Consider the following 16,675-nt stretch of genomic DNA (forward strand, 5'->3'; position numbering starts at 1 on the left):
GGTGAAAAATGAAGAAAACCACGTGCACCAAGTTGCCGTTTTTTTTTATCCGCCTTCGGGAAGTAATGAAACACCAATTTATTCTCAACATAAATCTATTAAACATAGACATTACAACAACAGGCCATATTTACAAGGGCGCCACACTCACACGAACATTCGTATCATATTTTCTGACATTTAAAAACAACACTAGTTTCAAACGATGACCGCTACACACAATTATAACATTTCTACTAATCACATTCCTGGGTTAATGTTTACTGAAGACAATGGCTACTTAGTTAGGAGCTAATGGTCATGTACCCGGTTACTGTCGGTGCAGTAGGTATTGTTTTGGAACAGGACCTTCGAGAACATTTTCAAAGAAACTTTTTTTTTATTGCATAGATGTAGGGACGAGCTCACTGTCCACCAGGTGTTAAGTAGTTACTGGAGCCCATAGACATCTACAACGTAAATGCGTCACACACCTTGAGATATAAGTTCTAAGGTCTCAAGTATAGTTATAACGGCTGCCCCACCCTTCAAACCGAAACGCATTACTGCTTCACGGCAGAAATAGGCAGGGTAGTGGTACATACCCGTGCGGACTCACAAGAGGTTCACCACCAGTAAGAAAGAAGACTTAACGTATCATCCAGACCCCCCAACCCCCCGCAGCTAAGAACATCGTTTTAGTTCAATAATTAGTTGACAGTCTGTCAACGTTAACAATGACACTGTTAGAACGGACAGGCCGTTGCCTCAACCGATTGTTCCGATTAAAATACATATGTTTATTGTATTTTTAATTGATAAATGAATTTTCTAACTAAATTTTAGTTATAATATGATTTTTAAATACGATCTTCAAGCCTACTAAGCGGGTGTCCCTCCCCCCCGAGTTCGCGGTGTTTCTCCCCTGGAACAGACACCACACCGATGCAATCCGAACGATAATGCCAATGAACTTATCTGAACTGAACGATGGATGACACACACAGACTGGCCGTAACGCAAAACCACAATATATATCAAATTCAAAACAATTATAAAAACTAATCAAAGACAATTCACATTTCGTATTTGCTGAAGCACTACAGACGTGTCCGCGCCGGAATATTACAAACAGTCAGCGAGCGCCCGGTGTGGTCCGCGGGCCGCACTCAATTACAACATTCTTTTTTTAAATTTTATTATTGCAATCTAATCCTTCCTCCCTCCTAATCCTAATGCTCCTTTACATAGTTGTAGAGTAGCAGCCGCGCGGAGAGGCAGCCCTCCACTAGCCACTCCGAAGCTGCTTTTGAACCTTCACTTCAGTATTTTAGTTTATTTAAAACAAATTAACATAATCATTTCATTTATACAAATTGTCTTCTCGCATTAAAACTGTATAATCTCAAAACTTACTAGTTTTACAGGAGTGTTTTAAAGGTTTAACATGTGATATTTTTAATATTAATCAATTTGCAACATTTATTTTTTAGTTTTTACCAGTTACATTATCTGTCTTTTAAAGTAAGATAAAATTATGTATTAATTTTGTTAATAGTAGTCAAAACATAGGTAAACTAATAAATAAAAACTAAAACTAGACGTTTTTTTGACAGTATTTATGAGAAAAAGTACTGGTGATAACCAAATGATTCCGCATATTAACTCAATTTCGAATATTTTTGGAAATTGTACACTTTTAATGCGAAAAGGCCATTATTAAAAGTTACGATCAATTCTCACAATTACATCGGACGCTCCGTGTGAGGTCCAAGTTCATCAGCTAAATGCATTCTCACACTGTGCCACATGCTTCAATATTCCGGACCGTGAACTTTACTATTAGATTCTACGACCGAGCTGGAGGGTTAACCGATGATAAGTCCGCAGCCAAACTTGAACTGCTGCTTGGCCTGGTTGGCCATGCCCGACAGCGCGAACGTGAAGGGCAGGGGCTGGAGTTTCTTCTCCAAGACTGCTCCGATGTTCCAGTTGGAATCCACCATGCCTGCAAACATTTGTTGGCTCTAAAATTAAACATATAATGACTGTCCTTCTTCATAGTAGAAACAGTATCTTTATCGAATTCTCTACTCAACTCTTTCCTTTATCCCTGGTTTTTGAAGTGAAAACTTCTTTAGAATCGTTGTGATTTCAAACCGGATGCAACGGAAAAAACGACAGGTAAGAGACACAAATACAAAAATGTGTAGGATGAAGCCAGCAAAGAATGAGACAGAAATATACATACTATTTAATACAGCGCCATCTGTGAGATTTTTTTAATACTAACGTGTGTATGAAAGCTCTTGTAGTGAATTTTAATTTAGGATTATACGTGAAATTAAAATATCAATTCACAGAGGGCGCTACCATACAATTATTTACTAATGACAAAATTTTACATATACTTAAGACGTTTAGGATAATTGTATTTTAGTTTTGGAAGGTTTCACTTCTACCACGTGTGAATTGCACACTTTTTTTTTATTGCTTTGATGGGTGGACGAGCTCACTGCCGACTTGGTGTTAAGTGGTTATTAGAGCCCATAGACACCTACAACGTAAATACGCCACCCACCTTGATATATAAGTTCTAGGTATCAAGTATAGTTACAACGGCTGCCCCACCCTTCAAACCGAAACGCATTACTGCTTCACGGCAGGGCGGTGGTACCTACCCGTGCCGACTCAAGAGGTCCTACCACCAGTAATTACGCAAATTATAATTTTGCGGGTTTTATTTTATTACACGATTTATTATCTTTCATGGAAGAAAATTGTGAACATTTGTAAAGTACGTATTTCATTCGAACACCGGTGCATCGCTAGATACGCTGGCTGTAGTGAAGTAAAAAATATTACCTCTAAAAACTAGATCTGCCTTTGGAATAGTGACTTGATATCCGATGCTGCCCACTGACTCCATGCCACGGAATGATGTGTCCATTTCAGCTACAACCTGAAAATAATAGAATGAAGGTCATTGGGATTCTTTGTAATGCAGGATTAGTAGGCAACGGCTTAGCTCCGCCCCTAGTACTGCTGATGTTCATGGGCGACGGTAGCCACTCACCATCAGGTGGGCCGTATGTATGCTCGTCTGCCTACACGGGCAATAAATTAAAAGGCGGTCACACAGAGGTGAGTGGGTGGATAAACCAATAAACATTGTTGAATTATGCCATTCTCGGGGCGTGTGTTACCTACCTGGAGTTGTTCGCTGGCTTGCTTGAAGTAGCACAAGTGCAGGTTGGCAGCGCTCAGTGTGGCCGACACTTCTGAATCTGTTTCATAAAAGTATTTAATTACTAGCTGCGCCCCGCCATGCCATTCTAGGCGTCACATTCCTATAGTCATTGATAGTCAATAGTGTTATTAGATTTTTCATTGGATTTATAACTATAATGTTATATATGTCACTAAAAAAATAATTATAGTCTACTGAACAAATACACACATATCTCGCTTTCCTTAACAAAGTAAAACTTAAGCAGTCGTTCACTGCAAAACGAAAATATTCCGTAAAATTTCGAGAAAATACTAGAAACAGTGAGAACCAACCATCCATAGTGTATCTAGCAGCACCAGACACTATGCAAATCTCTCCGCCCATGATCCTGGCACCGGATTGATACACCAGTTCAGCCCCTAAAGCTAAACGCTTTGTCACCGACTGAAATTTACCAAGCAATTCAGTTTCATATACTTTAGGAGCAACAATTACAATATTTATTTTATTCTTAAATGTATTTAAAGGTTATTAAAATGTTTGTCATCGCTTAACAAATATGTAAATTGTAATCACTCTCCATAGAAAATCTAAACTGTCAGCTGAAAACAAGTTGTAATATAATGAAATTTTTTACTTAAACCTATTTGAGCCTATGGCATTAAATTGTAGGTTACCGCTTCAAGTATTATTGTGACTGTAATTGAAGTTCTTCAAAGGTTTCAATTGAAATTCTCAATATGATAGTAAATATTGTAATGGACAGAAAAGTTAAAAAAGAGAAGTTATTTATAGAGCTAAAATCTACCATGAAAGATTGGAATCCCTCCCAAACAACTTGCTAAACAACTAATGGTTGGTCCACAACCAAATCTCTACAAGACTTTGAAGAGTGCGTCAAGATCTACTATAGATTGATCGGGATGGACATGTCACTGAATGGTATGGATACACCATTTATGTTTTTTTAAATACATTTATTTTATTTATTTTTTATTTATTTATTTATGTACACACAGAAAACAAGACACAGTACAGAGTAATAGGAAAATTATGTACAAAGGCACTGCTTATTTCTTTGAGAAATCTCTTCCAGCAGACCTGCGAGAGGATAATGAGAATAATAATAAAAAGTGATAAGTGTGTGTAGAACAAATAACACATAACTAAAATAACAAATACAACATGAGAATTATAGCACATACACATAGCAAATATTATAAGTAACACAGTAACACTCGTATATGCAAAGAGTACAGAACCATGATCATTCGGTTGATGAGAGATAAAATTGTTTGACCTTGTATTTAAAAACAGAAACAGACTTGCAAACTCGGATGTCAGCCGGCAACGAATTCCACAGTCTGACCGCGTGCACACTAAAGGAGTGAGAATAGAAATTGGTTTTGTGGGAAGGGAATAACAAAACAGATTGTTGGTTGGACCTGCAGGGAGCATCAGGAGAACGAATGAAAGAGAATCGCTCACGTAAATATAAGGGAGAAGTGGGCTTATGTAGGATATTGAATAGGAGACATAATATTCGAGTATTCCTACGAAGGCGTATAGGGAGCCATTTAAGTTCTTTGCGAAAATGAGAAACATGATCGAATTTTCTGAGATTGTATATAAAACGGATACATAGATTTTGCATCCTCTCAAGCTTGTTTGAGAGCTCCTCAGTGGCATCCAAGTAGCAGGCATCGGCGTAATCAATTATGGGTAGAATGAGAGCTTGGACGAGAGATATTTTTGTATGCTGAGGTAAGAAGCCCTGCAGACATCTCAACGAGTGCAAGGCATTTAATTGTCTGTCGATCTAAATTACATAGAACTGGTTACTTGGACTCCTTTTTACTATGGTAAAAATGTATTCACACTATGTGAAGTGTGATAACCTTGCATTATGTTGGATTACATTACATTAACTATTAGCATTTTAAAAAGGAATTCCATTGTTCTTCACATACGATATACAATAACACCAAACGAGCTCAAATTACCTGCAAATAATGTCCAACAAACATTGCAGACTTGTCGTTAAAGTCTGGTTTCCCCGCCACCAAGGCAAGGCTGTAATCTGAACCTTTGTATTCCACAGTGCCTTGTGTAGCTGTCAGTTTGCATTCTTGAATCTAGTGTAATACAGAAGTAATTATAATCACATCTAAACAATATCTTGAATAGTATAGTATATGGTATAGCATTTTGTAGCATAAGCAATATACCATAATTTAATCTTTAAGAAAATTCATTAGGATATTTCAAAGACTTGCAACCATCTTAAATTTAATTTGGTACAGTAAATACCAACATGATAGCCTTAACTCCTCAGACTAGTAACAATAAGCATTCTATGTAAAATACAACAATGCTAAGAACTACTGCAAATCTAAAAAGTCTATATTGAACTCTTTTTGATATCTGCATTGGCTGCAATACAACCTACATGATAACTGTTTCTTCATTATAAAAAAATTGTATTGATTGTAAGACAATATTTTACTTATTTCAAACATTTTAATTTATTCAGATTAGTTCAAATTCAAAATTCAAATTCAAAATCATTTATTTCAACTTGGATGTCATCAAAAACACACTTGTTGAATGTCAAAATGTAAAAGAAAATGTTAATTCTACCACCGGTTCCAAAAAAAGCCACAGTCCTGAGAAGAACCGGCGAAACAAACTCATCGGGTTTTTTTTTTTTTGGATTTTATCAAATATTTTCTTTTTTTTTTTAAATAAGAAAACATATTTACATTATACGAAAAAACAAGTAAAAAAATACAATTCAAATAAATAATAATAATAATGAAAAATGAAAAGGCCAGGAGCGAACGCATCATTTCCACGTAGTGCCATCTAGTAAAAAATCCTTAACTTTATAATATGCCTTGTTGCACAAACGTTCCTTGACAGTTTTCTTAAATCTATGAACAGGTAGTAGTTGAACGTTTTGTGGGGTTAAACTATTACTTACTTGAGCAGCACCTTTGACCCTGATCTCTGGTGTCAGTTGATGTATAAGGCTGCAGTTCACATTACCGGCAGGGTCCACATCACCAAGCACCACCGGGAATGCCTCTGTCGGAGATATCTGTTTTGTGCCAATGTATGTTCCACCCAATTTGTATCCATTTTGTTGTGAGCTCATTGTTAATGTATGAGACATCTGTAATACAATTACCATTTAAAACTTCCTACTACTTCTAAAAATAGCCTTACAGTATATTAATACTACGTGAAACTTTAAAAAAAGAGTAACATTACGTAACAAGTTTGAAGATGTTACTTATGGTCTAAAATTAAGGAGTCAGTTTTAATGTATTTTTTAAAGAGTTTATTCTCACCTGAAAATGATTTGACAGCCCTCTATTGACCATTAACTTGCCACCTTCAAAGTTCACAGGCATCACCTCTATAAAGTAATAAAAATAATACTTTAAGCTATAAGTCTCAGTTTGTGGGTCTAATATATATAAACGTTAAAACCAAGTATTTGCAATTGAATAAAAAAAAGTATACCATCAGTTAATAAACATTATTTTACAACATAGTTTTACTGATTTCAAGGCTTTTAATACCAACATTAAATATTCTTTGGAACTAGAGACAGTGATATCATTGAGATATTATGACCCAGATATCACATGTAGCTTGCAAAAAGTAACATTTAGATAATAAGATAAGTCTAACACTTCTCTGACTATTTCATATTAATTTAATAGTTTTACATATTATGCCAAAAAGATCATGCTTTTTTATTGCCTATATGCTTGGACAAGCTCACGGCCCACCTGATATTAAGTGGTCACCGGACCTCATAGACCTCAACAATGTAATGCCACCACCCACCCTGAGACATCAGTTCTAAGGTATAGTTACAACGGCTGCCTCACACTTCAAACCGAAATGCATTACTGCTTCACGGCAGATATAGGCGGGGCGGTGGTACTTAACTGTGCGGACTCACGCAAGGTCCTACCACCAGTAATTACGCAAATTACAATTTTGCGAGTTTGATTCTTATTACACGATGTCATTCCTTTACTGTGAAAGTCAATCGTGAACATTTCTTAAGTACATATTACATTAGAAAAATTTATACCCGCCTGCGGGATTCGAACACCGGAATTCGCGTTGTAGATGTCTATGGGCTCCAGTAAACGCTTATCAGCAGGTGGGCTGTGAGCTCGTCCACATATCTAATTAAAAAAAACGACAATTTCAGTTTTGCATAAAGTAAACATACATGATAATTAAAATTAAAGTCTTGGAAGTTGGAATATAATAATTGAAAGGATTCAAGTCAAAAACACATTAAATTACATCACAAACTAACCAAACTTTTATGATCACTTAATATACGAACTTTATGACATAAAAATGTTACAATATATTGAATTTAAAGTTTAAACACGAAGGGGAAGGTGTTAGGTAATGTAGTTTTTTCTAATAATCATACCTTTGGTTTTTTTATGAAGTTCATCCAAAGTCCCTGGATTTTCTCGTTTGTTATCATTTTCTATATTTTGTAAGTCGGTACTAGTCAGCCCAGAGTTGAAGACACGGTACCTGCTTGATATAGCACCCATTTTACTAAATTATTCGTGGAATAATTGTTAATCGCAAAAATCAATTAACATGTGGGAGAAAATCAAATTTCTTGAATAAAAGACAATCGCAGCAACGTGAAGTTGACAGTAGTAGTAGTTCTATTTTTCCAACTGGAAAAGCAAAGGTATCATAATTTAAGCGGCAAAAGTATCATAATATAAAGCCTAATAAATTATATTATTTAATGAAAAATTATATTAATATGAAGTGAAATGAAATGAAGTTGATAAATTTGAAACATTAATCAATTGGCATGACATTAAATGAAATGAGATGAAATATAGTGTCAGTAAAATGGAGGTCATTTATATAGATTTTTTCAGTGGACTTTTTGGATGATCCCGAGAAGCTACGTCCAGCGGCTTTATTTCATTTACCCACATTTGTGTGCTTTCGCAGATACTAATTAGTTAATAAACATCGTTATTACACATTTAAACCTGAAGAAATAATAAATAGACAAAACAAAATAATTCACACAACTTCGCTCCTCGCGTTCACTCTATATTAGATTTTTTATAAAAATAATATTAAAATTAAAATAAGATTTGACCTAAAGGTCTTAGTTACCAGGTCATAAAATTTCTTAAAAAAATTAAATCAAGGCATAAATTATTTAAATGTCTTCTATCTATCACTTCTGTCAGTTCTGTCAAAGAGCTTATAATCACTTGAGTTCTGTCACAAAAATACACCATCCAACGAAAGTAATTATTAATAAACATTCAAGAAAAGCTCTTTTTATACATTTTCAACCCATACCGTTCCTTTACATTTGAAATAACATGCCAAAAGTTGTATCAAGAAGTATTGTTTGCTCCGACACGAAAGATCAAGAAGAGTATAATGAAACCAAACCTTTACATATCTATTACTGTTTGTGCGGCCAGATGTCTCTCATATTAGACTGTACGATCGACAAATTACCGTTAAGACCCTTCGACAGTGCAAGAGTCATAGATGGATCGAAACACGCTCACAAAATTACTTCAGACCCCGATGAAACTGTTTATTTAAGGCGAGAAAAAGGTATCGAAAGACAATACAGGCTTAAATGTAAAAAATGCGCTCTGCCTATCTATTATAAACACGATCAGGAGAGTAATGTAGCCTTTATAATTGACGGAGCATTAGTCCAGACTCCGGGAGAGGGAGGGGTCACTGATATATATAAACAAGTGGCTTTGACACAGCCTAAGAAGATCATGGTCACAAAACATACTAAAAACATGGGTAAGTTCAGTTCTGTGACTGTGTCGACTATTGATGAAGAGGAAGATGAAATTGAGGCCAGAGAAGTGGCTGACAGCTATGCAAACAATGCAAGAATCATAGAGAAGCAACTGGAAAGGAAAGGTATGAATAAACGTCAAGCTGAGACTCCAGCACACACTTTAGAAAAGAGGCCAAGAGGAACTTTAATTGATAAATAATTACACTGTATAAATCTCTATTAAATTATAAAATAAATTATTTGTGTGATATTTTATTAGGTATAGAAGATAAGGCAAGTGTCGCCTTATTGTGCTACTTATTATTGGTAAATGTTTGTAAAGCACAATATATTAATACTACTCAAAAATTCGAGCCCTACACCCCAGCAGAGGGTAATAGGAAAGAATGATGATGATGATGACTCAAGAATTCACGTTCATAGTTCCATAACATAAAACATTTTTTACAAATCAACAACAAGTACTTACAAATCAATTGAAAAAAAAATCACAAATATTTTGTGAACTATATTAAGACGTATGCAATTATCAGATTTGATCTTAAACACATTTTAAAAATAAAACTGATTTTTTCCCACATTTTTTTATTCATATGAAAACAGTTTCACAATACATAATTTTCATTTTTAAATAATAAATATATAATCAATATTTCAATATGACTGACGGAATAAATATAATTATTATTTACTTAAAAATTATATATTTACACTCTTTATGTACACAAGTTCTGTAAGACTGACAACAGCATACAGATTACAAAAATGTTTATTTTTTTTAAGAAAGTTTGTACATTATTTACAAATTTTAAAATTTTAGAACAAATTCTTTCACTAATACATTTATTATTGTAATTATGTATCACAAAAATTTGAAAATATTTATATTATTAAATTGAATATTCATAATATCATAATTTAATTTGAAATGGGTTTGTAACATGGAAAACATACATTATATTTATTTTAGATCTTTTACCACACAGTAGTGCCTCAGTAATCTGGGAAATGTTTAAATCTTTGAAATCTAATTTTGTCTTAACAAATTACTAATGTCCCAAGATGGGTGGTGGAATTTGATGTCTATAGGCTCTGGTAATTATACAACAGGTGGGTCGTGATCTCGTCCACCCATCTGATATAAAAAAAGCATAATGTGGATGACGCACACTTGGAAACATTGGGTCGAGATCGCAAAGCACAAAAATTGCGATTTAGGGGCGTATTGAAAGTCTACCCTTGCCAGTTCGAAGCCAACATCCATGTATCAAAACTACTTAGCTGTCTCAACACCTGTAGTGTGGCCTATCCACTGTCTAAACTACTGCATTCCAATTATTGCTAGTTTCTATGGGTTTCGTAGTCAGTTGACACCATGAGGTACATAGTGGTCACTCACAGGTTATGAGTTTAAGATTTAAATCACTTTACTAATCCATCTGTGGACTTTTGCCGCCGGCTAGTGGTATTGGTTTCTGAATGAATACAATAAATTCGACAACGTGCTTGTAAACGTTTGTAAGATTACCGAAAGTTTGTTTGTCATTATTAACATTTTAATCTCATTGACAGAAATTAAAACAATTCCGTCCATGATTTTTCTAGTTTGTCTTATTTTTAGTCGCATCAGTCATCAAATCCTTAAAGATTAAAAATAAACGTTTTTTCTTGGCACCATAACAGTAGAGAAGGATTGTTGTATGTAACGCTACTGTACGTAGGTAGTGTTCATGCTTATGTTATGAAATTAAACTTCAAATTTATTAATCGATTATAAATGATAGCTATTATTTTAATACAAGCCTGTTACCATGTTATATATTTTCCCAAAAACATATAAAATCGAAGTAGGATTTAGTAGCACAATCGATAGAGTAGACGTTAAAAGTACAGAATAATTTATCAGTTATTAGACTAAGATTAAATGTCTTATGTGTTTGGGTATGAAAATTGAATTAAAAAGACGATGCTACCGTCGTAAACTGTAATAAGCAGGATTAGTCTCGGCTCGTATGGGATATCTGTGCTTAGTTTATGTGCTTAACGTGTTAAAAGAGGACGAGCGACTGCTGCGAGCGATTTGTTCCGGTAATTTTGCGGTATCTACTTAATAATGAATACGCGTAAATTAACGTATGAATCGCCAGTGCGATTGGACTGGTATCGCTTTGCAATTCTTATATTTATTTTACTCATGACGTTCCGAATACAGGCCTGTGGTATTATCTATGTCCGAGACTGAGAATAATATGGAGAGTAGAAGTAAGAAGCACCATCTCACTGCTTTAAAAAGTGTCCGCTAAGGCAACCAACTAACATGGCGCCTTAATAGAAAGTGGAAAGATTTTAAAAACAGCGCCATAAACTACCAAACTTCACGTCAATCCAGCACAATTTTTTTTTTTGTTCCTACCTAAGCTGATAGCCTTGAGAGGCTATTTCAGCGGAACCTTAACTAGTAGGTGAGCTCACGGGGCTAAAACCTGAGGACGTTGCTAACACGAACCTTAGTAAAAGCCGTGCTTCGCAGAATCTACCACCGGATCGTAAACGCGACCCACTGAGAAGGTCCGGCAAGAAACTCAGTGGGCTGTGTCTGTGGGTTAATTTACTCGTCGAGCCCTTCGACGCAAGCGACGGGTTTGACGAGAACAATGACCGGATTCACTCTGTTTAAAACTGCTATATTCATATCATTTCCACTTCCTACACTAGCGCTATTTCGTTGAGTCTTCCAACAATAATTTGCTTTTTACAGATGGACATCTTTCAACCTGTCTCCTATACAAAACCGGTGCTCCTTAACTCTACCATCCACTGGAAAGAAACACGCAATTGACAAATAAAACAATTGACACAACATTACTCCTCGCGCTCAAACAAAAAAAATCTTTGTCTGGAAATAATGACGCGTGATCAAACCGTAAAACTAATTTTAATTATGTCTACTACGGCTGGCGAAAATGGCAGAGGCATTTTATTTGCTGTTTAAAATGAAAATTTGACTTATTACATGTTCATTGAAATGACTGTGCCAAAAAAACAAGAAATGCGCTATCAGTTGTTCAGTCATCGATCCTTGATGCTGCTTGCTGTTACCGGTTAACATTATTATTTTATATTAATAACTACCTATCTAATTTATTTATTTTGCCCTTTTAGGTGTCATTCTATTATCGCCACATACATAAAACAGCAGGAAACCCCTCCTTCTGTACTAGAAAATATGATAACGGCTGTTTAAGAAACGCTGCTAAACACAATAATTTTGTGACCATACCTAATTGTAGCCAAGATGTACGAAAAATCAACCTTAGATGAAGAACGAACACACAATAGTTATCCAGAACGGATAATGTGTGTTCTCATAGCTTAAAGCGAAAAGTGGTTAGAATTACTAAATATTATTTAGTTATTTAACTCACTATTTTTAGATGCTTTGCTGCACGTGCCCTATTCTTTATTTATTTGTTAAATTAGTCGAAACTTTATGCAAATGCTTGAAACCTGAATTTTAGCAGTAAAATAGAACGTGAATTAGTAAATAATTTTCGAATTCACGTTTTCAATATTGTGGCTATCATGTGGCTATCAGTTAAGTTTTATACATAATATATTGCTTGTCATGTCATTGTGGTTAAATGGTTAATAACATGACACATGGTAAATGATGTTTGGTTATGAAATTTTTGAATTTACCTATATAATACCATTTACTAGACTACATCTTTTCTAAACAAGAGCACTTAATACAGTAACTATCTCTAACTCATCGACAAACCTGCAAGATTTTGATTAATTTACCAATACCTACTTATTTTGTTTTTTACAACTAGCCGTGTATAAGCTACTTAGGTTAAAATTGTGCGTTGTTATTAATCTAAGGCAGTGTTCGGATCGTCTAAGGAGACGTTTGATTTTATCGAAATGATCAAAAACAGTACATGTTTAATTAGGTATGTCTTTCATTACAATTACTATAATGTAATTTAGCTATAAAATAGCCGATTTTTAACTCTGTCGGTTTCTGACGAGACAAATAGAGGCGTTACACGATTGAGTAGGAAGGACGACACTACAAGAATTCCATAAAATCTTCATGTTATTTACTTTGAGGAATTATTTGGGAGTACATATTTAATTTGTATTACCATATATTATAACAAGGAAGTTTTAAGATTACATGTATCGAATGATAACTAATTTGGCAAAATACGATCGGCGGATAAGCCCCCTCTTGCTTTTAGCTGTAATAATAAATCTAATTTACAACTTATTTGTCTCTTTCGATCTTGTAATTAATGAAGGACAACATGCGCTGTGTTCGAGATTTCATTCATTTAAAGTAAGATAAATTTACCTATAAATTTAGATTGCTTAAGAGATTTCACGTTAATAAAAATTGGAACAAAAATTTTTAAAATTGATTTGTTTTAAATGTTTTGATTTAAAATTGTTTTTAAAATTTTATTGATTTGTTTTTTTTTTTGAAGATTTAATGGCTTTGCAAGGAAATTTATTACCTTATTAAAAATAGCTTAAAGTTCAGAAAACCGTCATAGACAAACATAAATAATAAATGTCTTTTTTTACGGCTAGTTTTTTTGCACAGTTATGTATTTAATATAGGTATAGACAAAGCAAGTCTAAGGTTTTAATACATGTACAGATTTTTTATTTCTCTATCCTGGTTAGTTTTTGGGAAACCTTGCACTACTAATTGGGTCCAAAGGCCTAACGGTAAGCACTCTGCATCAAACCAAATCAACTTAAATTTCTTTAATCATTATGGAGTAGGGTAATCATGTCTTGCAGTGTATTAAATAACCGCTCCAAGCATACAAGACAATAAGTAAGCACACACAAACTACGGGTAGGTATCCAATATTTATAAAAAAAACTGTTGTCTGTAAAGTCGGTTTACTGATGATAGTTGAACGTGACAACGTCATAAGAAAATACTGATGGAATTTCAATTATCGCAATTATCGTTGCTATAAACAATTAACACCACATTCACTTTTCACTGAACTTCATACTTGACGAAAACATGTAAATGTATTATTGTATAGCAGCTTTCCACGCGGACGCATCGCTCACTCAAGTAGGAGAGAGACAGATGTCGAACGCTGCCGAACGCGGAGGCCGATTGTGCCTCTTTGTCGCTCGTTGCGCGCTCTCGCTTGCACTTCAAGCCTTAAATTAAACGCCTCAGAGAGAGGTAACGCCCCATGATGATTTTTTTTCGTGCGTGCAGCCGGCTCCATCGAATTATAAGACGTTGTCACGTCAAAAAGTGCTTTCGGTCATGAATCGAGCTTCCACAGTAAAAGAGTCACTAATCAAGAACTAAAGAAGTAGATTAACACTATTAGTGAATTTTAAACGATAGGATATATTTGGTAGAGATACCTTTGTAATTTTTCCTAGGTATTTCTGATGAATATACTATAACACGGTAACAGAACCTCACTGACTGGCGATCACTAAAATCAACGTATTGAAGTTTGGTAGCTTTGCTTTAACGAATATTATTAAAAAGATGTGGGTTTTTTAGTTTAAAATCAATAAATAATATATTGCTTAATATTTAAATCGACATAGATCGTCACAGAAGGGAATTCAATCAAGCTCCAGCTTGGAACTCGACTGACCAAATAAGGAATCACGCTGGCAAAATTTCCGAATACCTTACCTCTATAAAAATTCCAAGTAGATTATCAAGCATGACGGTCTTCCTTTTATAGGACACACTCACAAAACAAAATATTTCTCACTAATTGTCTTTAAAATCTTATATTTAAAATTAAATGAATTGTAAAGTTCTTTCATTGCGTTATATTTTGGCTTATAGGTATATTTTACAATTTTCAGGTTTGCATTAGTCAAACCTCATGTCACAACTACGGAAAATTGGAACACCCATATACTTAGGGCTAATTGTATAAGTAGTAGTATTGTCACGGATTTGTTATGAATTTCAGATTCACAATAAAATAATTTGGTTATAAATCTGAAAGAAATTGAAAATTTAGGCAAATTTCTAATCGTATAGGTATATTCTATAATGTAAAAATTTAGTTTTAATACTGAAAGATTAAAGTGCTGTTCTTAAGATTTTTTAAACAGAGAGCAAATCTCGTAACGTTATATGAAAGATTTTGGAAGTTGACAATTTTGAAAATGTCATCTGCTAAGACGTTCCCTTTTTTTTTTAATTAAAGTTAACCTTTCTTAGTCCCCCTAAATATTGTTATACATCATACTCTTTGCTCTCTCCAAAACATAATTAAGAACATTTGCATCTCGCGAGCATTTAATTAATTTAGAACTATCAAACATTTTAAAATGGCCCTTTTAGTTTTTTCTATCGTTACAAAATCTACTTTCTACACTAAATTTTAACTACGTATCTCACTGTGTTTCTTATATTACAATAATAAGATAAAGTTTGTGAATGGTCGAATTTAAAATTAAAAACCTTTGAGCATAAAACATGTCCATGTCAAAATTGCGAGACATTTTTTTATATAAATTCAATAGTGGCGTAAGTTTTATATGCTGACACTTTTAGATATAATTCGTATATCTATTAATACGTCCTGGGATTTAAAATGCAATCAGAATTATGCATTGCAATGTACTTGCACAGAAACGGACTCTCATATGCGATTTCTCAAATTGCGTAACCGTGGCCATTAAACAACATAATATGTAATAAAGAATTCAACACCCCGATCTGCACGTTACGCACATAATATTAGTCCACTCTTTACTTAAGCCACTAAAGAATTCGGCTATATATTCAGAGTTGAAAAGATTGAACGCCATTCTAAAACGCTGTTTTATACAATATTTTCATCGTAACGAAACTCATTACGATAATCATAAATCGACAGCGCGTTGACGTTCATATATCTGAATTTCAAAGGAGCATTGCGATCCATATGTTTCTGCAACGGCGGCCATTAAACCAACACAGGTTTTCGTTTCCGCTTCCGTCGGTGGCGGGACGGCCGCGTGGCTTTGGAGGTCGGTGCTATAACCGCTCGCAGGCCGGGGGAGGCATCGATGTTGGCTGGTGAAAAGGGTGGAACTTGCGGGCTACGATGTCGCCCTATAACCCAAGCATCAGCCTATACACTCGTTACACAATGTTTCAAAACTTTTTTGAATTTTTAGGAGAAAAAGAAAAAAAACGAAATAGTAATAAAAAATAACTTTTTACTGGTGGTAGGACCTCTTGTAAGTCCGTGCGGGTAGGTACCACCATCCTGCCTATTTCTGCCGTGAAGCAGTAATGCGTTTCGGTTTGAAGGGTGGGGCAGCCGTTGTAACTATACTTGAGACCTTAGAACTTATATCTCAAGGTGGGTGGCGCATTTACGTCGTAGATGTCTATGGGCTCCAGTAACAATTTCACACCGGGTGGGCTGTGAGCTCGTCCACCCAACAAAGCTATAAAAAAACTCTGCCAAACGTGCAGTTTTTTTTTATATTGTCAATCAGAATAGTTCACACTATTAAACAGTCTGTTTCATACTCATTTTTTACTACCACTTACTTTTAGATCATTGCTAAGATAGTTGGTTTCCTGAAATTATTTTTGT

At 34.7% G+C, this 16,675-nt stretch overlaps 2 protein-coding genes across 2 annotated transcripts; one reads left to right on the forward strand and one right to left on the reverse strand.

Moving 5' to 3' along the window:
* Positions 1 to 77: 77 nt before the first annotated feature.
* On the reverse strand, positions 78 to 7,942 carry LOC101746245 (mitochondrial import receptor subunit TOM40 homolog 1). Its single transcript, XM_004926580.3, has 8 exons — positions 7,680 to 7,942; positions 6,565 to 6,632; positions 6,195 to 6,386; positions 5,215 to 5,346; positions 3,544 to 3,655; positions 3,190 to 3,266; positions 2,845 to 2,941; positions 78 to 1,987 (listed from the first exon to the last, which is right to left on the reverse strand). The coding sequence occupies exons 1-8, from the start codon at positions 7,807 to 7,809 to the stop codon at positions 1,848 to 1,850; spliced, it is 948 nt and encodes a 315-aa protein (XP_004926637.1). The 5' UTR covers positions 7,810 to 7,942; the 3' UTR covers positions 78 to 1,847.
* Positions 7,943 to 8,616: 674 nt separating this feature from the next.
* LOC101746386 (STING ER exit protein) lies at positions 8,617 to 9,306 on the forward strand. The gene has a single exon (XM_004926581.5). The coding sequence runs from the start codon at positions 8,617 to 8,619 to the stop codon at positions 9,262 to 9,264; it is 648 nt and encodes a 215-aa protein (XP_004926638.1). The 3' UTR covers positions 9,265 to 9,306.
* The last annotated feature ends 7,369 nt before the right edge of the window (positions 9,307 to 16,675 follow it).

The sequence above is a fragment of the Bombyx mori genome, chromosome 27 (genome assembly GCF_030269925.1).
Source record: "Bombyx mori chromosome 27, ASM3026992v2".
Lineage (NCBI taxonomy): Eukaryota > Metazoa > Arthropoda > Insecta > Lepidoptera > Bombycidae > Bombyx > Bombyx mori.